The sequence below is a fragment of the Grampus griseus genome, assembly GCF_964374135.1.
Source record: "Grampus griseus genome assembly, chromosome: 11".
Taxonomy (NCBI): domain Eukaryota; kingdom Metazoa; phylum Chordata; class Mammalia; order Artiodactyla; family Delphinidae; genus Grampus; species Grampus griseus.
Window position 1 is genome coordinate 35,229,378 of NC_139005.1, and position 27,390 is coordinate 35,256,767.

The window sequence follows — 27,390 nt, forward strand, 5'->3', positions numbered from 1 at the left end:
ATTTGTATTCTTTATGCCTTAATATACATTATATGCACTTTGATATAGACAAAATTTTAATAATTTTAATTAAAACTTTTTTTTTTTTTTTTTTGCGGTACACGGGCCTCTCTCACTGCTGTGGCCTCTCCTGTTGCGGAGCACAGGCTCCGGACGCACAGGCTCAGCGGCCATGGCTCACGGGCTTAGCCACTCCATGGCATGTGGGATCTTCCTGGACCTGGGCACGAACCCGTGTCCCCTGCATTGGTAGGCAGATTCTCAACCATTGCGCCACCAGGGAAGCCCAAAACATCTTGAATATGTAGATGTCTGTGAAATATTAACAAAACGACAGAAAACATATTGATTAAAGCAACTTCCTAGGTTTAATTTTTAAAATATGCTCTAAAACCAATATTTTAGTTGTATTTGAAATGAAAATATTTAGTTTTAGACACTGAATGCTGAAATAATAATCCCACTGCGAAGATACATATTTAGGATACTGCTTTTGAATTCTGAGCTTGCTGTTATGTCACCCAAACATTTAGTCCATAGTGTTATAATTATATCAGACACCAATATAACATAGAAATAATGCTTAAATTTATAAGGTATGTTACTTGGTGGTTGCCTTACTTGATAATCTCTCAAATTTTGAAAACAGAACAAAGATGGTTATGTCAGATGGTTGATTTATCAGCCTTTTCTTGAACTTGCTTTTTACTAGCAGTAGGAATGACAAGCCAGTTCTTTTCAACCCACTGGCCTATAGATTTGGATTTGTCACCTTTCAGAGTTGACTAAAACATTTTAATAAATACCATGCAAGCAATATGGCAGGTTACATAGTGGTGCTGGGTCTGGGAGACTGAGCCAACTCCATTGGTTCTGTCATTAGAGCTAGCATGTTTTAGGCATTTCACTCAGAAACTGGAGTGCTGAGATCTTTAAAATGAGATTTATTTTCCCTTTAAGGAGATGTTTGCCCTTTCTGTGTTCTAAGGCTGCTTGGTGAATAATGGTTCTTATAATCACATTTCTGAAAGCATCTTTTATATGTCTTTGTATTGACCCTCCATTCATATGTACAGTCACAAAGCTACCATATTATGGCCTATTTTGTATAATTAATTTCTCTAGTAGCAATCTCTTATCTATGTTAACAAAATAAGGAAAGTATAGATGCTGAAAACTGCTTATTCCTTCAAGCCACAAAACAAAAATAAATGCTTAACCATGTAATATTAAGCTACTATCATTTGATAATTTAGCCACTCATAAGGAATAACATGGCAGAAGATAGTCTAAATATTTTTCTGCTGGCTTCTTGTTCAGCAAAATCAGTAATAATTCTAGTTCTTTCCATTTACTCTATATTATAATTCAAAGTGCTAGACAGCAAATTGTACTAGGGTACATTGTATTTATTCTGCATCTGTTAACACACTATTTGAAACTCTGCAGACCTTGCCTGGGAAGATACTTTTAGATTGTGTATATTTCTGTATTCAGGTAAGTCAGGTATCTTTTTCTAAGTGCTTCTATATACTGAAACATGCCCAATCTCCTTACTTAATAATAAAACAGTCCATGACTCTTTGTAAATCAGTAGGGATCCAGCAATAAGGTGCAACATATCACAAAAGCCGTGTAGGCTATCAATGGAGATAATAAGCAGGTGCATTAATATTCATGCCTTATGAAATCCTGGTTGTGCTTCTAAAAAGCTGTAGAATACATTCCAAGTTTAATGTTCACCAGTAGATGTTTGCCAGTGATTTTCAGATATTTCTTGTAGCAATTCATTCAAGGCATCCCTAGGTAATTTAGGAAAATTTCGTCTGTATTTTCCATTTACTTAATTGTATGCTCAGCTAATGTACCTCAGTGAGTATGCATAATCCTTTCTGGTTGACCATTGGCTCTTTCTTTGACTCAGCTGGAAGTGCTGTTCTGTAAGACTGACTGTATGTGTGTGTCCGTGTGTGTAGTGGGGGTCAGGTGGCAGTGATAGGAGAAAAACTACATGCGTTGTCCTGTACAGTACAGTATTTCCATAGTGTCAAAAAGTGCATTTAGACTTTGTTTCCATATAGAGTGACCAAAAAGGGAGGATAAGAAAATAATGCTATGCTACAAGGAATGCAGAGATACCAATAAAACAGGACCACTACATAAAGATACACAGGCTGGGTACTGTCCAAGTCCAGAGGCCACCACACACTACCCCCCAGAGTTATACAATGTATCAACACCACAAAAAAAGCATATGAAAGTGTACTACTGTTCAGTCTTTAAAATAGGGGATTGCTATGTGTCCTTATTTAGTTCATCTATAAATAAATTCATAATAAAGCAAATATATTATGCACATGGATAATGTGAGTAGCATGCATCTTAGACTTAATATCCTTGTTTGAAATTGTATTTGATTTCTTTATTTTTCCAGACATTGATAAAGACCACTTCTACCTCCTTTGGAATCTTAACTGTATACCTCCTGTGTCTTCCTACCTTTCCAAGAGGTGAAGGGGCGGGGTTGGGAGGAAAAGGAATATTCTACCATCCACGTACTACACTCCTACCACCACTACTGCTACTGCCGCTATTAGCACCATCATCACCACTAAACAGAGAATTCTGAAAGAGCTCTTTGGACGAATACTATTTATCCTAGCTTTCCCCACTGGTCTGTTCTGCATTCCATGCTCCTCTTGATTCCCTTTGTTTACTCATTCAAGTTAACCTTTTATTCATTCATTCAATAAATGTTTACTGAAACCCTATAGCATACTAGATAGAATACTAGAGGATGGGGACAGCGTGTGAACAAAATATACAAAATCTCTGCAATCATGGAGATTATATTCTGATAATGAGTAGGTTTGCAGGGTTAATTCAACCACTTTAAATCTTTTGCATTTTACAGAGTCTCCCTTTACATTCAGGATATTGTTGCTAGAGCTGGGAGATTTTACTTCCTCCCTGTTTTGTATGAAGGGTTTATACCACATCAGCTTTTTATAAAAAATTTCAATTAACACTTCTATTTTGAGATAACTGAGTCATGTGCTATTGTAAGAAATACTACAGAGAAATCCCATACACCCATTATCCAGATTCCCCCACTGTTACTTCATAATACGGTATCACAGCTAGGATATTGACATTGGCGCAATCCACCAGTCTTATACAGATTTCTCAAGTTTTACTAGTACTTATTTGTATGTGTGTATGTGTGTGTGTTTTTAGTTTTATACCATTTTATCACATATGTATGTTTGTGTATCCATCACCACAGTTAGGATACAGAACAATTCCATCACCACAGGGATCCCTCATTCTGCCTTATACAACCATATTCACCCCCTGACCTTTGCCACACCTTATTTCCTAACCCCTGGCAACCTCTAATCTGTTCTCCAGTTCAAAAATTTTGTCTTTTCAAAATGTAATCTAAATAGATTTGAAAAGTACATGACCTTTTGGATTGACTTTTTTTTCACTCACCATAATTCTCTGGAAATTCATACAAATTGTTGTATGTGTCAGTAGTTTGCTCTTTTTCATTGCTAAGTACTATTCCATGACACAGATATATAACCATGTATTTATCCACCAACTGAAGGATATCTAGATTGTTTCCAGTTTGGGGCTATTTTTAATAAAGCTGACATGAACATTTGTGTACAGATGTTGGTGTTATCATACATTTATTTTTGTGTAGGAAAAGTGCCCAAGGGTGCAACTGTTGGACTGTGTTGAAATTGATGTATAGTTTCATAACAAACTGCCAAACTGTTTTCCAGAGTTTCTGTAACATTTCACTTTCCTGGAATATATGGGAGATAGTCTCCCACAATTTCTCCACACCCTCATCTTCATTTGGTGTTGTTACTGTTTTTCATTTTAGTCACTTAGGTAGGTTTTGTCTTTATATAATATTAGCCTTTGATGCATGGAACTAGAGTTTCAAGAATACATTGACGTTTCCTTGACAATCTCTTAGGAGTATCTCAGTTCATTTGAAGACTTTTGCACTGCTGTTTGGTGACGAGAATACATTTGTATCAGAAGATGCCAAAATTCCATAACAAAAAGTTAGGATCTCAAAGTAGACCTGAGAAAAAAATCACAAAGAACTCTCTATTTGTCATGATGACATCAAGTTTGCTATTGTTGTGACCGTTCCGTAGAAGTAGGATGGACCCCATCTCAAATTTGTTCAAGTGTTGACAGTGATGATGCCACACTTGCACCAACAGAGTATGAAAAGGTATATTCCTCCCATAATGAAGGTTCTCAGAGAGCATGGCGGCTCCCAAACAGGGCCAAAAATGGCTTGAAGGAGTCAGAAAAAGAGACTGACATGGGATTTTTATGGTGGATTTGGGGTGGGTCTGGAGTGAGAATTCCTGCTCGTGGTTTGGACTTCCTGCTGACGCCAAGAGAAGGAGTACTAGGGTTTTCTCATCAACTTATGATGCCAAGGGAAGGAGTACTAGGGTTTTCTCATCAACTTACCCAGATGTGGAGCAAAAGGAGAAGAGTGGATGGTGAAGCTTAAAAGTAGTCAGCAGTCAAATATAAAAAAAAAAAAAAAATGGAGTCAGACTTCTTACTATAATTTTGATGACATTGGGAAGAATTTGGGGATATATGGCTGCAGCATGAACAAGGACTTTCCATCAATCTGCTTAGAAGCATAGAAGTAAAATGAACAATTTAAAGAAATACTGGAGCCCTGCTCACCATCTTTTCTTCCTCTCCAGCTTAAGTGCTGACATTTCCTGGTTTGTGACCAATGACTTATTACTCACTGTCATGCTCATGTTATTCATAATGATAAACAGTCTCTCCTCTTGGCCTGGGTATGTGAAGATTCACTCATTTTGGTATTGGCTTTGGCTATTGGTAAATCACTGTGTCCTGAACCATAATTCTTTGGGCAGCTAAAGCCCTCAAAAGTAAAGTTTGCTATTACAAATTAAAGGAACTTTGTAACTTCCCATCCTGTCCCTGAATGAACACTATAGGGAATTTCAAAACACCTGCCAAAATATGGGTTTGCTTGGTGTTGAAAATTTGGCATTAATTGCCTATTCATTCTTCGTAAGTGCCAATTACTGGCTTATAATTCCATCTAAAGAATTCTGTACAGTTAATGTGTACCTGTGATATGCCTCAATGAAATCTAAATAAAAGTGGCATCAATAAAGTCAGGAAAAGAATATTGCAGCTATGGGGCAGTACATTACTAATAATCTCAATTTACTTTCTTAACTGGACAAGGAACTAAGAACAAAAACAAAAACCAAATCTTGGTCATAGTAACAATTATATAAGGACCTTTATCCAAGTGTTTAAAAAGTAATTGCAGAAATCCATGAAAATCATCCATTGTTGATGGCATATTTTGATCTAATTTTCATGAGATAGAAGACACTATTAAATTGGGAAACTATTAGCACTATTATCTTTTTTTTTTTTTTTTTTTTTTTTTTTTTTGCGGTATGTGGGCCTCTCACTGTTGTGGCCTCTCCCGTTGCGGAGCACAGGCTCCGGACGCGCAGGCCCAGCGGCCATGGCTCACGGGCCTAGCCACTCCGCGGCATGTTGGATCCTCCCGGACCAGGGCACAAACCCGTGTCCCCTGCATCGGCAGGCAGACTCTCAACCACTGCGCTACCAGGGAAGCCCCTAGCACTATTATCTTTAAGAGATGAAAATTATAAATGCTCTTACAGAATACTTATAATTCCATTAACTAAACACTTTTTCAGAATTCACTTATATAATAAATATAGGTAGCCAGATAACCTAATTACATTTTTATATTACACATATGCTGAATATGAAGCAAAGCTTTTCTTCAGAATAATCTCTCAGAAAATCTGAAATTACCTTATGTTCAAATACCTACAAAATCTCATATTACGTTTCATTATTTTATTTTGAATAAAGTTGTATTTGGGGAAGGCATTAATCTAAAACAGCGTTAAATAAAAACTAGCTTTGAATGCTATTTAGGTCATCTACTGAATACCATTAAAACAAGGAGACAAGTATATCACAGATGTAGTAATTATTTTTGATGATATGGCCTCAAAATTGCCCAAAATACCTGTCATCATGAAAAGGCTTTTAATAATCATTTTAAATAACAATACAAAATTTCCATTTTAAAATAGGAAGATTTGGGCAATGAACTAAAAGAGTGTGGAGTATAAGTGTCAGAGATTCTAACTTTAACTTTATCTGATTCTAACTAAATCACATCTCTAAATCAGAAGCATGATCCATGATGGAGGGTTGCCAAATGTAGTGACTGTCAAGCATGTTTCATGACAATGCTAAGAGGACATATGGTGACTACAGATCTCAGGCCAAGTTGCCAAAGAACAGTCCTCCAAAGTAGGTGGCCCTCCCTGAAAGGCCTGGAATAATGGGGATGGGGTGTTCTGATTGGGAGTGGGCCCTGTCACCCCTCAACATGAGCCTCTTGCAGAATGCTAGTCCAGGGAAAACCTCACATCATTCAGAAGGCGATCCATTCCAAAGGGACCAGTATGAGAATTTTGTCATTAAGAATAAAAGAGGAAGAAAATAACAAGAAAATCCAATAACAGGTGAAGAACCCTCCACCAGAAAAATGATACCACAAGCCAGAGGAAAATTTTGATTAAAATATCCCAGTGAATTAAAAAAATTAGTGAAATCATTGTCTTTATAAAATAAGGTTTCAAAGCAAAGATACAAGAATGTAGAGAGGATGGTGTGAGACAGTAGAAGATGAAACAAGAGATGGTAGGCTCAGGAAAGGAATGCAGAAGAGAAAAATGTAGAGGAAAAAAGGTCAAATTGGAATCTCCACAAACATTAGTCAACACACCCAAAATCATAGTAAGGGATATGATATGACTGAGTGAGTGAAATTAAAAGTTAAAAAGAGGTGTAGACATAGAAGATAGAAAAAAACCCAGAATCTGCATAATTGTGTCTCTAAAAAATAGAACTAAAAAACTGGATAAGTAAAGTAATGGTTAAGTATTCCCAAAAGACTTAATAGAATAAAGAAACATGAGAATCTTTAGACTTAAAGGGCAAATTGTGCCTAGAAAAGTGACAGCAATCAATATACTTAGCAAAATTATTACACTAAAAAAAAAAAGAGAAAGAGAGAATACTGTGGGCATCCAAGCAATTAAAAAATCAATTCACGGGGCTTCCCTGGTGGCGCAGTGGTTGAGAGTCCGCCTGCCAATGCAGGGGACACGGGTTCATTCCCTGGTCCGGGAAGATCCCACATGCCGCGGAGCGGCTGGGCCCGTGAGCCATGGCCGCTGAGCCTGCGCGTCCGGAGCCTGTGCTCCGCAACGGGAGAGGCCAAAGCAGTGAGAGGCCCGCGTACCGCAAAAAAAAAAAAAAAAAAAAAATCAATTCACCTGTAAAAATGGAAAAAAAATTTCTGGTTCCAGTTTTCTGATACTGCTCCTTGGCATCACTCAACAGTGTTAAGAAAGTAAAACGATGCCTTCAATTCTAAGGAAAACAGTTGTGATTCAGTAACTTTATACTCAGCCTAATTATTGGTCATGTGTAAAGAAAATAAACAATTTGGTTGTAGGCTGCATTGTTTTCACAAATCTTCCGGAAGAATGTTATAGAGAAAAGTTCAGGCATTGGAAGTAGTGGAAAAACTCCAGCAGTAGTACTGGAAAAGATTGTTGAGGCAATTTGAACTAAGGTCAAAAGAAATGCATGGCTTCTGATTATAGACCAGAATATAGAGGTATTCCCAAACCATAACAACATAGAAATGATATATGGTGTAAAAAAGTATAATATGCTGAAGTTCACATCTTTTATAGATGAGGGGAAAAGGTATCATTTAAAGATGATAAATAAAATAGGGACTTAATATATTCAAAGAGTCAAAAAGTTAATAGGAAAAATAATATAATAAGTATAATAGGGTGATGGAGGGGGAGAAGGCAGAGGGAGAAGAAGCAGAAAAATAATTTTGTCAATGCTCATACTAGGGAATAAATAAAATCAACAGAAATAATAAAATACATCTATTAAATGAAGTTTAATTATAAAGATAATAATTAGAAATAATAGAAACCTTTTATATTACAGTAAAATGCACATAAGAATGTAGGATAGAAGATGAAACAAAGAAGAAACTATTTAAATAATTTTACAGGTACTGATGTAAATATAATAATTTTCAAGATATATTGTTAAATAGAGAAAAGTTGTAAAAGAGCATTGCAAAATTGTATGTGTATGTTTGTTCATTAATATCCTTAATGTACATGCTCATGTATTAATGGCATAGCACTTATTTCTCTTAAATGATACTCCACCGCATAATAGCTATCTCAAGAGAGGCACTATGTAGCTACTGTTATTGTTATTATGTTATGACCTTGTATCCTAATAAATCAGTATTTTTTATTAATATCACATGCTTAACATAAAACTATATGTAGTACCTACGTGTGAGTACCTACATGTACAGTTGGGCTACTGACCTCCCTTCCCTTTGATTTTTCACAGTAATTTAATCTGTAATGTATTTTAACATTGTACTGTATCTTTGTCACTTTCTAATGGTTCAATATATGATAGTTTTGTCTTTATGGAAGAGATGAGACTGATTGTCAATCCCTTTGACTCCAAATCCAGTTATTCAACACAGTCACAGGAAGCAGAATGATAGACATCAACAATAAACATCTATAATTATTATAACACCTGCTAACATGTATTGTGTGCCTATAGATGATGAATAAGAAACTGAGACACAGTGGTTGATTACTTTGCCCCAAATCAAAAAATAGTAAGAGACAAAACTTGGATTAGAAGCCAGGGAGGCTGGCCCCAGAGCTGGTGCACATAACAGTACATTAGAAGTGTGACCCTGCTCACTAACTTCTCTTTCTCCATGGGCGAAAGGCAGGATATAATGACTTATTTTATAAAGTTGCTACAACAATTCTTAAGAAGAATACATCTAAGAGCTTTGTAATCCATGAAGCTCTCTAGCAAATGCAAGATATTACCGATGCCATTGTATCTTCTTGCTGCCCTTGTTACCACCATGTCATATAGGCTAAACTCACAGAGGAGCGAAGTTTTCACTTAGATTGCTATAGAGATCACTTGCTTTTATGATCATTTACTGACTTTTAAATCTCAACATGCATGTTCCTGCTCAGATTGTACTATACTCAAGCCCCAAGATAAGCTTATATTCTACTGAGAAAGACTGCCAACAAGGCATAATGTGATAAGGGGCGTAATGAAGTTCTGAGTTTTTTGCAAAGACCTAGCAGAGAGGAAAGGAGAAGGGAAGGATTGTGAGACTCAAAGATTTAGACAAATGTCTCCCAGCTTAGAAAGAAAGACCAGCAATTTCAAATTCTAATAATCTTCCCTGGAGTGAAGCATCAACAAGTTTCACATTGTATTTATGCTACACAGCAATATTTTTGCATTGTCCTCAGTCCCCCCTTTCCTGCATGTATTCCCACAAAGACTGTCCTTGACCAACACCAGAAATGAATTTGATTTCTCTAATGCAGAAGGTAATTGGATTTTTCTTTATTGAATGCATCCCTTTAATGACTTTCTCTGCTCCTGCCAATTTAGCTGCAAGTGACCTGACATTGATCTGATGATATGACTTAAAGAGTTGGAGCTGAGAGTGAAAAAGACCAGCTGTCTGGCATCAGAAAAAATGTTTTTTGCCTCATCTTGCTATTTTCCTGAGAAAATCCTTTGTCCTTGAATGTCATTTTTCCAAAACATACTGCTGTGATAATTGGTCATATAGCAGCCGATTGCTTCCTTCTAGAAAATATGATAAGTATTTCCCAGAAATTCAAAGGATCGTGAGACATTACTACAAACAACTCTATGCCAATAAAATGGACAACCTGGAAGAAATGGACACATTCTTAGAAAAGCACAACCTTCCGAGACGGAACCAGGAAGAAATAGAAAATATAAACAGACTAATCACAAGCACTGAAATTGAAACTGTGAATAAAAATCTTCCAGCAAACAAAAGCCCAGGACCAGATGGCTTCTCAGGCAAATTCTATCAAACATTTAGAAGAGCTAACACCTATCCTTCTCAAACTCTTTCAAAATATAGCAGAGGGAGGAACACTCCCAAACTCATTCTACAAGGACACAATCACCCTGATACCAAAACCAGACAAAGATGACACACACAAAAAAAACTACAGGCCAATATCACTGATGAACATAGATGCCAAAAACCTCAACAAAATACTAGCAAACAGAATCCAACAGCACATTAAAAGGATTATACACTGTGATCAAGTGGGGTTTATCCCAGGAATGCAAGGATTCTTCCATATACACAAATCAATCAATGTGATACACCATATTAACAAATTGAAGGAGAAAAACCATATGATCATATCAATAGATGGAGAAAAAGCTTTTGACAAAATTTAACACCCATTTATGATAAAAACTCTCCAGAAAGTAAGCATAGAGGCAACTTACCTCAACATAATAAAGGCCATATATGACAAACCCACAGCCAACATTGCTCTCAATGGTGAAAAACTGAAACCATTTCCACTAAGATCAGGAACAAGACAAGGTTGCCCACTCTCACCACTCTTATTCAACATAGTTTTGGAAGTTTTAGCCACAGCAATCAGAGGAGAAAAAGAAATAAAAAGAATCCAAATAGGAAAAGAAGAAGTAAAACTGTCACTGTTTGCAGATGACATGATACTATACATAGAGAATCCTAAAGATGCTACCAGAAAACTACTAGAGCTAATCAATGAATTTGGTAAAGTAGCAGGATACAAAATTAATGCACAGAAATCTCTGGCATTCCTATACACTAATGATGAAAAATCTGAAAGTTAAATGAAGAAAACACTCCCATTTACCACTGCAACAAAAAGAATAAAATACCTAGGAACAAACCTACCTAAGGAAACAAAAGACCAATAGGCAGAAAACTATAAGACAATGATGAAGAAATTAAAGATGATACAAACAGATGGAGAGATATGCCATGTCTTGGATTAGAAGAATCAACATTGTGAAAATGACTATACTACCGAAAGCATTCTACAGATTCAGTGCAATCCCTATCAAACTACCAATGGCATTTTTCACAGAACTAGAACAAAAAATTTCACAGTTTGTATGGAAACACAAAAGACCCTGAATAGCCAAAGCAATCTTGAGAAAGAAAAATGGAGCTGGAGGAATCAGGCTCCCACAGTTGGAGGGAATGGTGAAAACATCACAGTGGTGATGTGACTTTACCCAAGACGGGCAGGATTTGTGCACCTGAGAAAAAGAGGTGGAACATTTTTGGAACAATACTGGATAATTAGAATAATATGCCATAAAAAGGGTTCATGGCTTATATCTCACACATCATTGAAGGGAAAAAGGGAGAGAAAGGAAGGTAATATTTTGACTAGTGATATAGGTAAAAATCTAGACACATCAGGAAATGTTTGAATTTTGGAGATTCTGATTTAGACAAACTTAAAAAGAATATGACATTTTATTTATTATGTTTTTGTTTCTATGGAGAAGTTAATAGTATCTTAAAGATGCCTCCTTGGATAAGGTAATCTTGATGTTTTTTTAAAAAATATCACTATTTGATACGTTGAACAGCCTTAAATATGCTCATTCATTATGTGAAGTCAAATGAACTGTTAAAACTTTTAACTGAAGTATATTCTAATTTTCATCTCTGCATATATTCTAATGTTAAAATACATACATATTTTATTCTTAACAAAATGTGAATTATATACATATTTAAACCTGAATGGAAGATTTCTGAAAGTGCTAAATAAGTTTCTTTCATTGCTTCAGGTCACTGATATGATGCTTCAGGACAAGCCCTATCCTGATTGGGGAAAATCTGCAAGAGCTTTCTGGAAGAAAGGAAATGTTAGGATTATTTTATTCTGGTAAGAGATTGTTTCATTTATTGACATATGTCTTGCCTCATTCACAAGGACTTGCGGTGGATTTCGTTTTCTTTAGATATATAAAATTCTGTCTAGAGAGGCACTTCTAGTGGACACTGTGCTCCATTAAAATGATGAAAACCATTATCCTATTTATCAATTAATTTCTGCTTACACATTGTTGCATATACACAGTTACAAGAGATACATTTACTAATATAGTAAAGCGAATAAGATTTTACCAGAGGTAAGTAGGTTTTTGAGTCAGCAAAAATAAGCTATAAGTTTCATCAATGGAATCGGGTATAAAAATGTCCCCAGTGAGTACTGAATTTCCAGTGTATTTGACAGGATATAATTTTGCTTTGAAGAAATCATACAGTGAAGGAACCTCTTTACAGACCACATCTGGCTCTTTGGCACTTCTTTTTGTACCAATAATTTCCTTTAGCTCTCCAGCCCAATCATTGCAATTAAAAAACAATCCATGTCTTATGGAACTTTGTCTTTTGTGGAGTCAACATTATTTATGTATATCTGAAGAAGGTAGACAGAAATGGTAGGAATATAGAGACAGCAAGAAGGGCACTTCCACCAGGCCACGTGACAGTGATTCAACCCGATGTATGAAAAGTTATCTACATTAACACCCAGAAGCCTTGTAATTGATGATGACTTGTGCTTCCTAAATTGCATTCTGTTCACCTGCCTTTCAAAATGAAAAAAAAAAAGAAGTCTGTTTATTCTTGGATCTAACTCTGAGGGTTGATTTTTTTCAGGTACAAGCTACAAAAGTCATGGTCACTAAGTACTTGGGGGAAAATATACACTCTAAGCTATCTTTGTGCTTTAGCACTATTACTAAATGGTGCTTCAGATGTATGGCATTTTGAACTCAATTAACAGCAAGTAAACAAAAAGTAGATTTTTCAATAACGTTGTAAAAATGAATATGATTTTGTAGGTGTTTATTCACAACTTGCCTCAGAGTCAAGTGTGGCCTATTTTATGGCACATTTCCTTCATATTGTTTCCTGTTTGTAAGTTCCCCATGTAGCTTGACTAAATAATATGTAATATTATAATTTTAGCAAGTATTCATTGAAGATATGTTTTGCTCCAGGCACTATGCTAAGAACTTACTCATTTAATCCTGATAACCCTGTAAGTAAATGCTATTATTATAAGCGTAGGTCTCTGAATTCAGGGCCCCAGTTACTAAGCATTATATTAGACTGTCTCTAGAAAAACAAAGGATACATCGGTGTGCAAATTCCAAATGATTATCCTTAATCCTTGTTTAGATAATGGTGCTAAACAAGAACGTGAGATTCTGGGAAATCATTCTACCCTATAGAATTCTGTACAGGGGTTTTAAGAATCATAATTTAAAAGGAGATAAACTCTAATATTAAAAGTCTTTATGGACTATCTCTCTTTTAAAATATCTACTTACTATGTTTACAGATATTTTGTATCATTTAATGTATCTTCGAAGGCAGCTCATTGATTATTGTTCAATGTGGCCAGTTACCAAGGTCACACGTATATCATTTGCAAAGATGAGCCATGCATATCTGAATGCCTCTATTATTGTTGTCATTAGCTACTCTTAGTTGCAATTGTTGTTTCAGAGGAGAGGAATCCATACTAGATTTTTCCTTAATCATCTTAGTACATTTTCCTTGAACGTTATTACTCAAATCTATGTATTACCAATCTCTGTTTATACAAGTGTGTTTATTTTTGACATATGTGATAACACAGTCCCAATGGATAATCTAAAGAGTATTTTGAATGTTGTAAAATAATTTAGTCACTGACAAATAGATAATATTCTTAAATGGAGAGCAAACTAAAATTCACACTTATCCTTGTAGTCATTGTTTCTGTAAAATTATTGATTATTAGGTAATATATTTGAGAGATGATTTTTATTGTTATGTTTCAGAAGTAATATTTCAAATCATGGAGAGCATAAAACAACTGGAGGAAAATTTAAATGCCGCTTTGAATATATTTTTTCCTATTTTATCCATTACATACCGTTAGATTATCTTGACAACAGTATTCATGGTTTTAAAAGAGAAAAATCTGATGCAAAATATTGAACATGGAAATTATGTGGGAAGCAAAAAAATCTCCCTTTTTGTTCATACTTTTCAGATAAAAGGGATTTAGCAAGTGTAAAGGGCATTTGTTTTTTTAGCTCTAGGAGATAAAAATACAGAAATCATTGGCAAGGTTTTAAATGAAATAAAAGATAGTATTTACATACTATGTGTCACCCACTCAAAAAGAGGTATTCTCTTTTGGTTTTACCCTAGTTAAGGAGAGACATATTCGTGTAATAAATCTGTGGTGAAGAAATTTTGCAAAGGAAAGCTTTTATACATTGCAATGTGATTATGAGTTTAAACAGTACAACATGCAATTTTGTTGTAGTAAACTTACCTTTACCTAAGTGTAGCTGCTTTAACTCACAAATGCCTGTCAGAAACTATTTCGTTTGCAACTGTGTGTCTAAGTTCTTTCTGATTCTTAGTGATAGATGTCTCTACATTGGAAAGAATGGTTCCTATTTCTTTCTGTAATTGTGCAAAGATGAGTCTGCTATAACACATGGGCCTTTATGCCTGGGAGGAGACTAAATTGTGGTTGATTTGAAAATACTAAATGGGAAAGGGCAGACTATTTATAGAACTTCCCTTCCAAAGCCCCATTCCCAGCCCTTTTGTTAATTAAAAAGAATAAAAATTTAAAATCAAAATCCTAGGTTAATGCCATATACTGTTCTATTTTCCAGAGGGGCTACCAATACCCCTTTTCACTCACCTGTGTCTGAAGTAAATGTAGACATAAATGTAGACATAAAAAAAATAAGTAGTATGATATTTATATTAGCTTCTATCTCCCCACTTTATTTACTCTCTAGAGACAAAATTTATATGCTTTTGAGGGGAAGCATCTTGGGATATTTCCCAAAGGCTCAACTTTTTAAAAAATAAGGAAGACACTCTTCTGTGATTAGTCGGGGAATCGGTGGAGGAAGGAGTTGGGAGAGCTCGTGGTCATTAGGGCTTCCTGGATAATTCAATTCCTTGCCTTGGAGACACATGAGAGGTTTGTACCTTTCTGCCCCCTCTGATCACATGACTTGCTTAGACCAATTAAAATGTGAGTGAAAGAGGCTTGTGTCACCTCTAGAAGCATTTAATTGCTAGCGAGAAGCACTGAAAGGGGCTCCTTTCTAGGTAGCCATTGTGGAAGTCTGTGTCTAGCTGGAGCACTTGTCATTCAGGTTCCCTGAATGACCTGGATAAGCCCAGCATCCTTTACAACACATGTAGTGTGAGCGAGGAATATACCTCTGCAAATGGTAAGCCATTGAGATTGGGGGATTATTTGATACTGCAACATAAACCAGCCTATCCTGATGTATCCAGTCACTGATCCCTGGAAATGGAGTGCTGTCACAGCAGAAAGCAGAAATTTTAGTCTTGAGGGCTGGACAGCAAATGGCAAGAAAACTAATGAAGGCTGGAAAGATAGTAATACAGGTATTATAGTGGCAAAGCATTTGGTAAAAACTGTGGTCTGTGATTACTTAGATGCCTGGAAATTGGAAAACATAGTGCATTGCTGTGTGCATCTGTGTACAACTGTCCACTTCAATTCCACTCTGTTGCACAGAAAAAATTATGTGGGGTTTTTTTGATGATTAGTATATTTATATTTTTTAAAAGTACTTTATCTAGTGCTCTCATGGTTTGGGTGGGCATCTTTTGATCATGATTAACTTTATTCTTGACTGAGAAACAAATGAGCTGCTGCTGGTTTTCCTGCTTTGAGTTTCATGGTTATTATTCAAGTCTAACAAGGTTGTTTAACTTTGACCATTCAAGAGCTAATCAAGAAACAATTATTGTCTTTTTTTTTTTAATGGGGAAACTTCTTTATTTTTTTTATTTTTATTTTTTTAACATCTTTATTGGAGTATAATTGCTTTACAATGGTGTGTTAGTTTCTGCTTTAGAACAAAGTGAACCAGCTATACATATACATATATCCCCATATCTCTTCCCTCTCGCATCTCCCTCCCTCCCACACTCCCTATCCCACCCCTCTAGGTGGTCACAAAGCACCGAGCTGATCTCCCTGTGCTATGCGGCTGCTTCCCACTAGCTACCTATTTTACATTTGGTGGCGTATATATGTCCATGCCACTCTCTCGCTTTGTCCCAGCTTACCCTTCCCCCTCCCTGTGTCCTCAAGTACATTCTCTAGTAGGTCTGAGTCTTTATTCCCATCCTTCCCCTAGGTTCTTCATTACCATTTCTTTTTTTTTTAGATTCCATATATATGTGTTAGCATACGGTATTTGTTTTTCTCTTTCTGACTTCACTCTGTATGACAGACTCTAAGTCCATCCACCTCACTGCAAATAACTCAATTTTGTTTCTTTTTATGGCTGAGTAATATTCCATTGTATATATGTGCCACATCTTCTTTATCCATTCATCTGTCGATGGACACTAAGGTTACTTCCATGTCCTGGCTATTGTAAATAGAGCTGCAATGAACATTGTGGTACATGACTCTTTTTGAATTATGGTTTTCTCAGGGTATATGCCCAGTAGTGGGATTGCTGGGTCGTATGTTAGTTCTCTTTGTAGTTTTTTAAGGAACCTCCATACTGTTCTGCATGGTGGCTATATCAATTTACATTCCCACCAATAGTGCAAGAGGGTTCCCTTTTCTCCACACCCTCTCCAGCGTTTATTGTATGTAGGTATTTTGATGATGGCTATTCTGACTGGTGTGAGGTGATATCTCATTGTAGTTTTGATTTGCACTTCTCTAATGATTAATGATGTTGAGCATTCTTTCATGTGTTTGTTGGCAATCTGTATATCTTCTTTGGAGAAATGTCTATTTATATCTTCTGCCCATGTTTGGATTGGGTTGTTTTTTTTTTTTGATATTGAGCTGCATGAGCTGCTTGTAAATTTTGGAGATTAATCCTTTGTCATTTGCTTCATTTGCAAATATTTTCTCCCATTCTGAGGGTTTTCTTTTCATCTTGTTTATGGTTTCCTTTGCTGTGCAAAAGCTTTTAAGTTTCATTGGGTCCCATTTGTTTATTTTTATTTTTATTTCCATTTCTCTGGGAGGTGGGTCAAAAGGATCTTGCTGTGATTTATGTCATAGAGTGTTCTGCCTATATTTTCCTCTAAGAGTTTTATAGTGTCAGGCCTTACATTTAGGTCTTTAATCCATTTTGAGCTTATTTTTGTGTATGGTGTTAGGGAGTGTTCTAATTTTATTCTTTTCCATGTAGCTATCCAGTTTTCCCAGCACCACTTATTGAAGAGGCTGTCTTTTCTCCATTGTATATTCTTGCCTCCTTTATCAAAAGTAAGGTGACCCTATGTGCGTGGGTTTATCTCTGGGCTTTCTATTCTCTTCCATTGATCTATATTTCTGTTTTTGTGCCAGTACCATACTGTCTTGATTACCGTAGCTTTGTAGTATAGTCCGAACTCAGGGAGACTGATTCCTCCAGCTCCATTTTTCTTTCTCACGATGGCTTTGGCTATTCGGGGTCTTTTGTGTTTCCGTACAAATTGTGAAATTTTTTGTTCTAGTTCTGTGAAAAATGCCATTGGTAGTTTGATAGGGATTGCATTGAATCTGTAGATTGCTTTGGGTAGTATAGTCATTTTCACAATGTTGATTCTTCCAATCCAAGATCATAGTATATCTCTCCATCTGTTTGTATCATCTTTAATTTCTTTCATCAGTGTCTTATAGTTTTCTGCATACAGGTCTTTTGTCTCCTTAGGTAAATTTGTTCCTAGGTATTTGATTCTTTTTGTTGCAATGGTAAATGGGAGTGTTTGCTTAATTTCACTTTGAGAAACAATTATTGTCTTAACATACATGTGTGGAAGAGTGACATGATAATAATAATAATAAATGGGATAAACTAATAAAAACGACCTGAGAATCAGGGGAAATGTCAGTTAGAAGGGTTTTAGTAATAACTCTACTAATATCCAACTGTGTGACCTGTATGACTACTTTGAGTTTCCATTTTCTTTTCTGTAAAAGGGATGTTTTGTTATTTTTTGTGGTCCTTTTCAGCTCTACAATGCTATTTTCTACTGTAAGATTAAGGTGTGGGAGAGTGAGTAATTCTGTCTGCTTTGCTCCAGAGGCCAGAATATGGACTGCTATAGTCTGAATGTTTGTATCCCTCCAAAATTCCTGTGTTGAAATCCTAATGCCCTATGTGATGGTATTAGGCAGTGGGGCCTTTGGAAAGTGCTTAGGTCATGATGGTGGAGCCCTCAGAAATGGGATAAGTGAGTTTATAAAAAAGGCCTCACAGAGACCCCTAGCCCTTTCCACCATGTGAGGACACAGAGAGAAGGTGCCAGCTATGAATTAGGAAGGAGGCGCTTACCAAACATAACCATGCTGGTGCCTTTATCTTGGACTTCCAGCCTCCAGAATTGTGAGAAATAAATATCTGTTGTATATAAGCCACCCAGTGTGTGATACTTTGTCATAAAAGCCCAAATGGACTAAGATATGAGTCAATGAGTGTTAAGTCACATGGAAGCAGCTTTGGATACATGTATGAAAGAATTCCCTAATAATGAGAGCGTCTGAGTGCTGAATGAGCCTGCCTGATGAACTGCTGAAATCCCCATCAGTGGAAGTATTCCTGCCAAGGCTACATAGTCCTTCAGGGTTGCTATACAGGATTTTCACAATGAATGAGAAAAAAGTAAATCACTTTAAATTTTCATCAAACTTGAAGGTTCTGTGACTCGACATTTTTAACTAGAAAAGTACTGCATATTGATTTTTAATAGAGAGGATGCTAATTATATTTTAATATGCTCCATAATCCCATCATCATTATGAACAGAATTTTTACATTAGACAATGATTCATGAAAGGTTCCAGGGGCAACTAGATTATGCACAGCATTCTTCCTCACTTCTCAAATAATAAATTAGCCCATATCTTCTCTCCGGATGGATTTTGTCTTTTTGCCTTCAGCCTTCCTTCTATCTCAACATGTCTCTTTAATTAAAAGCTGCCTCTGTGAGGAAAAGCAGAACATTTTTAGCCCAAAGCATGTAATTGTACCTACTGAATCAGTCACCTTAACTTTAAACATTGCACTAAATTAACAAGCTCCATTTAAATCTGGCTACTTCTCAGCAGAAGAATCCAAGGATATGCTTCACCTGATTTTCTTGCTAGATGTTGTTTCCTACTTCTGGCTAAAAAGATGATTGATGTTGCATTACTGTTTTGTTGAATTAATGTGTTGTCATATTATTTAGAGATTTTCATTTAAAAAGTAAATTCTGTATTTATATCTGAGGGATTTAACTCTCAGGTGTATATTTATGCCTGGGCATTAACACAATCCCATGCCCTTCGAGACTTAATTTTGCTGAATTAAGAGCAAGTCTTGTTTGCATTTAACTTATTTAAGTAAATACTTAAGCTCTGAGTACAATATGAAATAGTGGTTAGAAGCAGACTCTGAAGCCAGTTGCCTAGCTTTCGGTCCTGGTTTTACTACTTACTATTGTGTTAGTTGTTTTAACTGGTATTATGACATGTTATGACTGGTATTATGAGCACCAGGTGCTCTCCATGTTGCTGAGAATACAACTTTGAGAGAGAAAATAAGGACTCTGACAGCATAATTTTCTATCCAGTGAGAAATATGGGGGCAGGAGGTAATACCCACCAAGGTGTAGGTTCAAGGTGAGCTCTCAGGATGGTTTTGCTAGGGCTGAAGTGTCATCTCAGGATAAGTAGGGGCCAGAAACATCATGATTGGTTAGGTATGTCGAGTGAGGTAGAGGGAGAAGTTTAGGGTATCATTGAGTAGTTAGGCTTGAGCAGCTGAACAGGAGCTTATGTTACTCACTGAGACAGGAGATCCTGGCGGAGAACTGAGTCTTAAATGGAGGCATAATGAATCCAGGCTTGAGCATGCTGAACTTGATGTACTAATTGAGATACCTAGTAAGCAGGTCCTTATATGGGATCTGAAGCTGAGGAGTGAGGGAGTGAGGTCTGAGACAGAAATATAACTAACATTTATTTCTTGGTTTACATTTTTATACTTTTGTAGATGTCATTATCTACATGTATGAGGTGTTTGAGTGGGTGTACAGTGAAAATAAAAGATCTACTAGAGTAAACCTACGGAGCTCTTTTATTTGGGAGCAGGCAGAAGAGGCATCTGGAGAGAAGACAGAGAAAGAGGGGACAAAAAGAATGAAAAGTCCAGAAAGGGTGTGTCATAGATGCCAAGAGAAGAGAGAATATCAAGAGATATAACAATGTCAATAGTCAAATGCTAGCAATATATCAAATAATATCAAAATGCAAAGTGTCTATGGGATTTCACTCTAAGAGGACCATCAGTGATGAGCTTGGCAAGAATGTTTTTGCAGAATGTTGCTGATAGATGCTAGACTTGTACCGGGTCAACCCACGATTAGGACAGGAGGAAATAGGAACAGGGAGGATATTCAGAAGGTGAGAGAGAAGGCTGGAGAGATATCTATATTTAAACATGAATAATCCCCAGGAAAATTTTAAATGTATTTACTGATTTGGCTATTAATTGATTTGTCTTGTCCAGAGCATATTCATTTTTCTCCCAAGAGATAGAGGTCATTTCGAATTACTTGTTGCCCAGGTACTGAATAAAAGGCTCTTAAATTAAATTCTGTGGTGAAATTTCACTCTGTTATTCTCATTTTTTAGTAGAAAGTTAGAGAATAAATAGTTCATAGGGTTTTAAATTTAAAAACCTTTAAAAATTTAAAGAAATGCATTAAAATCAAAATGGTGGCTAAGTTCTCTACATATTTATGCTCAGATCACATTACTTGAGAGCAGGATAGCATCTCACTTATTGTGTCCCTAGGACTTAGCATGGTGCCTGGCACACAGTAAGCATTAAATACACTCTTGCTGAATTAACTACTTTGGTGAGGACTTTCAAGTATATAATACTCTAGGACAGTTTTGAAAATTTCTTTAGATAGAGGACTTCACTAAAGATGATAAAAGGATGATTAAAAGTATTTTGACTTTGTGATTAACTGATGCTTTATAAGAAGATATATAATCCTTATGAATTTTTTTCTGAAAAATTTTTAGAAATATTTATTTTCAGTATTTTTAAAAAATCGTCTTGGTTGCAAATTATGTGCTTTACCTACAACTAGAAGGTGCATTTAAAAATCGTGGGATATGTTTCTACAGTAATGCAATGTCAGCCCCACACTGACCGTGAGGGTCTTTAACTTAGGATCTTTTCCTCATCTCTTAAAGGTGAGTAAGGTTTAAGGAAAAAGGATTAATTAAACAGTGTTACATTAGTTACTAGTAACCTCCCTATTATAGGCCTTCATTCTAATAGCTAAAGCCTGGAATAGCAACTCTGAGTCCAAGAACAATCCTCCAATTTATGAATCTTTGAAAGAAAATGCCCTTTAATAAAGGCTTGGAGATACTGCATAGTTTTTCTGTATAACAGCTGTTGGTAGAACATAGTTATTCCTCTTCAGTCTTAAATTTATTGGTTGAATGGAATACTCCCCTGAGCTGGGAGACCTAAGTCATACTTATTAAATTTCTAAAGTATAGGTCATGTTTTCAAAGGTCCCTGAGTTCATATATAATAGTATAAATGCACAAAATTAAAATAGAAACAATAAATTCTAGAAGAATAGAAAGCAACATTTAACCAAGTTTAGTGACTCGATCCATTTCAGCAGTGTGGGAAACCCTGCCTGTCTTTTCCTTCTTTGTCATGAGTGTGTGCCCCCTGTCGCACCATCTCTAATAGACGAAAAATGCAAATCTTTCATATTAACAAAACTCCAAGTATTTCTATGACTCCATCTGTTAGAAAGCCCAGATATTATTTTCACTTTTGCTATTTCCCCACATCTCCCAGTAACCATTGGTAGAATTCTTTGAGGTATTTATCTTCATCCTGCAAATATTTACAAAGTGGCCACAATACAAATGTCTTAGAGTAAAATGTCTTTGCTAGCATAAAAATCCTCCTTAAAAACATGTTTGTTTTTATGTGCTTTGGTCAAACCTGCCTATTAGGATTAAGGTTTCCTATTCAGGAGACAATTATCATATCAGAAGAGCTGTCATTCTTTATTTAAATCCCTCCCATCAGCTTTTTGTAGATTGAATGGGCCGAGAAAAACATCTCGGTGTCACCAAGGTACAGCTGGTTGTTTAGTGCCCATGATTCACTATGGTTCACATCCAATGCTGAGATCTGCAAGCCACCAATTCAGTTTTTTGGTACATTAGTCACTGTTGGAAACTCACAACTGATCAATTTTCAAACCAGAATTGCTGGTAACTAATACTCCGATGTTCTCTTCAAGGCAACTCTTTTATCATTATCAACTGGAAGTGAATCATTGTTTATTTCATGAACCACTGATCAAAATTAAGGGAGATGAAGAGTGCAGGCAGGGTTCATCCAAAACAAGCTGAGGCCTCTGACAGTCCCCATCAATGTGCAGTTTCTTTCTGGTACCAGACTGCTGCTATCACCCAGATCTAATATGAATTCACCCCATTAGCTCTGGTCCCAAAATGCCAGCTCTTGTTTTCAGAGTATCCTATTCCTACATTCCCCTCACCCCTGCCGGCCAGAGCTCCCTGTGCCTTCTCTCTTTAGAAGAAGGGATGGAGGCATTAACCATATTAAAGGCTGAAATGCTTTGATGTTTGCTGTTGCACCTAGGAAGCTTTCTGATGAACTAGAGGTAGAATGTATAGGCAGGTGTCAAATCAGATGAGGCACTCTGAGTTTGTCCTCACATGTATATTTATTAGCCTAAAGGTTAAATATAGTCTGATTATAATGGCTGGGCATATAAGTAACCCACATTCTGGAAACCAAACAAGAACCAATGTCTCCATACGTAAGCTGGACGAAGCTTTGCTATTGAGTGAAAAACAAAAATTCAAGCTTGTCTCATACATTCATTCAATCATTCCTATTTGTTGACTGTGTTAGGTATTCTACTGGGAATGCAACAGTGAATAAGAAACATACCTAGTTCTTGCCCTCATGTAAGACTTACTGTATATCTTACCAACTAGCTTGCTGGTAGGATAGAAAAAAAAAAGAAATAATTTTAAAAAATTATAAATAACAGTAAGTTCTAGGAAGGAAACAAATGTCAGGGACTGTACCCCTTTCCAGTTCTCTCCCTCTTCAGGTCACATTTCTTGAAAGACTTGCCCCCACTCACTCTCCACCTTGTTATTTGCCAATTACACTGTCATCTCTTCTCTTCTACTCCATGGTGGTTTCTTGCCATCAGTTCTCCTGAATTTCAGCTTGTGTCACACTTCCACTGCACAAACCAGCACTGTTTTGGAGGTTAATCAAGCATTGGTGACTTTGGTGGGCCATCTTTTATTTAAAGTGGGCAGGTATGGAAGGACATAATTGAAAAGTAATACTTTGACTTTTTTTTCCCATCATTTTCAAAACTCAGCTTTACTGAGATATAATTTACATAAAATAAAATTTTATTTACAAAATTTTAAGTGTACATGGGAGTTTGGGATTAGCATAACATTGTGCTAATTAACACAACATTGTAAATCAACTATACTTAAATTAAAAAAAAATAACACATGGAGAGGGACTTCCCTGGTGGTGCAGTGGCCAAGAATCTGCCTGCCAATGCAGGGGACACGGGTTCGATCCCTGGTCCGGAAAGATCCCACATGCCGCGAAGCAACTAAACCCGTGCTCCACAACTACTGAGCCTGTGCTTCAGAGCCCAGGAGCCACAACTACTGAAGCCCACGTGCCACAACTACTGAAGCCCGCACACCTAAAGCCCGTGCTCTGCAACAACAGAAGCCACCGCAATGAGAAGCCCGCGCACTGCAACGAAGAGCAACCCCCGCTTACCACAACGAAGACCCAACACAGCCAAAAACAAAATGTAAACAAATAAATAATATCCTGTGATAAACCACAATGGAAAAGAACAGGAAATATAATGCATATTTATGTAAAACCAAATCACCCCTGCACAGCAGAAACCAACACAACACTGCATATCAACTATACCTCAATAAAATAAAATTTTTAAATGTGGTATACCTGATGAAAGGCAAGTACAGTAAGCCATGGGCATAGCAGGTGGACTTAACCCAATCTCGGGAATCAGAAAGTTGCTCAAGCATTCCAGGAAAGGAAAGAACGTGTGCCAAGCTCTGAGGGGGCAAGCAGGGTGACCTTGATGAAACAAGTGAAGTCCGATAAGCCTAGAGCCTCATAAGCAGCACAGGGGACCAAGCTCATTACCGTAGGGGAGGGCCTGGGACTTCGTGTTTTTGCCAAGTTCTCCAAGCTCTTCTGATGCCCTGAGAACCACGGCCTTAGAAGAGTACTGCATGAGGCTCCGTTTCCCACACCAGGCCTCACCGGACGGAACTTGCCTCCTAACAGATCTTGCGTCAAGTCTCCACATTGTGCAATCCTCTATCACTTCTTCAATTTTTTTGCAGACTGTGGGGGTTTTTTTTATTATTATATGCCTTCATTTATTATTATTGTTTTTTAAATTGATGTATAGTTGACTTACGATGCTGTGCCAACCTCAGGTGCTCAGCAAAGTGATTCAGTTATACATATACATATATATATATATACACATATATATTCTTTTTCACACTCTTTTCCATCATGATCCATCACAGGACATTGAACACAGCTCCCCATGCCATCCAGCAGGACCCCATTATCTGCTTTATATATAGTAGTTTTATGCCTGTATTTTAAAAATCAGCTTTCTTCAGGTGCAATTTATATACAACAAATTTTACCAATTTTAAGTAAGAAATTTCAATGAATTTTGACAAATGTATACAGTTTTAAAACCACCATCACCCAAAAAAGTTATTTTGTGCCCTTTGCAGTCAATCCTCTTCCCCATTCCCAGCCCTGGGCAACCACTAATCAGTTTTCTGAAAGAATAGTTTTGCCTTTTCTATAATTTCATATAAATGAAATTATACAGTATGTGGTCTTCCATGTCTAAGTTCTTTCATTTGTATAATGCTTTTGAGATTCGTCATTTTGATGTGCATATCAGTAGTTCATTCCTTTTAGTTGCTAATTCATATTCCATTGTGTGGATGACCATGGTTGTTCACCAGTGGATGGACGTGTGGGTTGTTTCTTTCTGGTACCAGACTGCTGCTATCATCCAGATCTGCACTCACTTTGCAAGGATGAATTAACATATTCTCTATCTTCTAGGATTCCAGCCCTGAGTGCGTACATCCTCAGCTCTGGTTCCCAGAAGTGTTTGTCTATTACAGATAAAAATTCTATTAAAAAAATAGTATGAGTTTTTGTAGGAATGTGTTTTCATTTGTCTTCAGTAAATACCCAGGAGAGAGATCGCTGGGTCACATGGTAAATGTATGTTTAACTTTGTAAGAAACGGCCCAACTCCTTTCCAAAGTGGTCATTTTGTGTCCCACCTAAAGTGTGTGAGTGTTCCAGTTCCTCCACGTCCATGTCAACTCTTGGTCTGTCAGTCAGTTTTTTTTTTTTTGCAGTACACGGGCCTCTCCCATTGCAGAGCACAGGCTCCGGACGCGCAGGCTCAGCAGCCATGGCTCACGGGCCCAGCCGCTCCGCGACATGTGGGATCTTCCCGGACCGGGGCACGAACCTGTGTCCCCTGCATCGGCAGGCGGACTCTCAACCACTGTGCCACCAGGGAAGCCCTGTCAGTCATTTTTTTTTTAATTTTTATTGAATTATAGTTGATTTACAGTGTTTTGCTGTTTCAAGTGCACAGTAAAGTGATTCAGTTATACTTTTTCAGATTCTTTTCCATTATAAGTTATTACAAGATGTTGAATATAGTTGCCTGTGCTACACAGCAGGTCCCTGTTGGTTATCCATTCCACATACAGTAGTGTGTGTATGTTAATCCCAAACTCCCAATCCATCCCTCCCCACCCTCGCTATCCCCACGGGTAACCGTAAGTTTGTTCTCTATGTCTGTGAGTCTGTTTCTGTTTTGTGGATAAGTTCATTTGTATCATATTTTCGATTCCACATATAAGTGATATCATATGATATTTGTCTTTCTCTGACATCAGTCTTTTTAATTTTACCTGTTTCAGATTGTGTTTTAATAAAATCACTCTTCCTGCAGGAAGGAAAATGAGTTTGAAGGGACAAAAGACCCACTGGGTGGCTCTTGCGGGAGCCTAGGTGGGAGGCTCTGAGAGAATTAGAAAACCTACGGTCTACTTTCTCATCAGCAGACAGAGGGTCTGCAGGAAAGGAATTGTAAAGAAGAATTTACCTTTGAATGTACCGGGCACACTGATTTCACAGAGGAAACATGGACCTGACCAGCATTGAACAGGGAGCGAGTGGCAGGGCCAGAGGAAATGACTGTCCTGTGGATACCTGCTCCTGACCCTGCTTTGGGGACTGGGGACCCCAGCGGTAGAAGGGCAGGGGCAAGGTAAAGATGTAGTTCTTTTGTCCTTAGCTGAGATGATGAAGTAAATCCTCACAGGAAGGGAGTTATAAGTAGTGGTTAGTTGTCTGTAAAATTAATTCCAACAGCGTTCAATTCATTCAATATTCATTTTCAAAGTGGCTGAACTTGACGGGCACTGCGTCCTGTCTGGGAGCACAGACCTCCTGTCCAGTTCCTCACAGTTAGGGGAATTCCCTGGCGGTCCAGCAGCCAGGACTCGGCACTCCCACCGCCAGGGCCCCAGGCCCGATCCCTGGCCAGGGAACCGAGATCCCGCAAGCCGCTTGGTGCGGCCAAAAAAAAAAAAAACTTGCTTGCACACAGGTGAGTGAGTGAGTGAAGGGAGCTGACCATCATTTCTAACAGTGTTTCCTCAGACCTCTCATGTATTTATTTGTAACCCCTTGCTGAGTGGGCCCAGACATGCCCAAGGACAGCCCTGGAGTGAACATCCCTGCAACATCCCTGTTGCACAAGGTGAAGTTCACTGCACTCACTTTGCAAGGATGAATTAAAATAGTCTCTATCTTCTAGGATTCCAGCCCTGAGTGCGTACATCCTCAGCTCTGGTTCCCAGAAGCCACCCAAGCACCTGTTTCGCGCCTCCCCCCACCACTACCTGAGCAAGCTGAGATGGGGGTCGCCCCCAGAGAAACACTAGGAAGACAGAGGTTATACAAGTATACCAATGCCAGTCAGTGGCACAGCTCGCAGCCCACCAGATTTATCATGAGGCCAATCAGCTCTCAGCATGCCCCGGGGAGAAAAATGCTCATTCCTTG

At 37.4% G+C, this 27,390-nt stretch overlaps 1 protein-coding gene across 4 annotated transcripts in view; it reads left to right on the forward strand.

Annotated features, from left to right (window-relative positions):
- The window catches only part of TMEM117 (transmembrane protein 117), a 541,860-nt gene that overhangs the window by 328,194 nt on the left and 186,276 nt on the right, over window positions 1-27,390 (forward strand). For all 4 annotated transcript variants that reach the window (XM_082666768.1, XM_082666767.1, XM_082666770.1 and 1 more), the window contains one exon: window positions 11,887-11,984. In XM_082666768.1, the coding sequence (XP_082522894.1) occupies window positions 11,887-11,984 (98 nt within the window). The remainder of the gene's footprint in view (window positions 1-11,886; window positions 11,985-27,390) is intronic.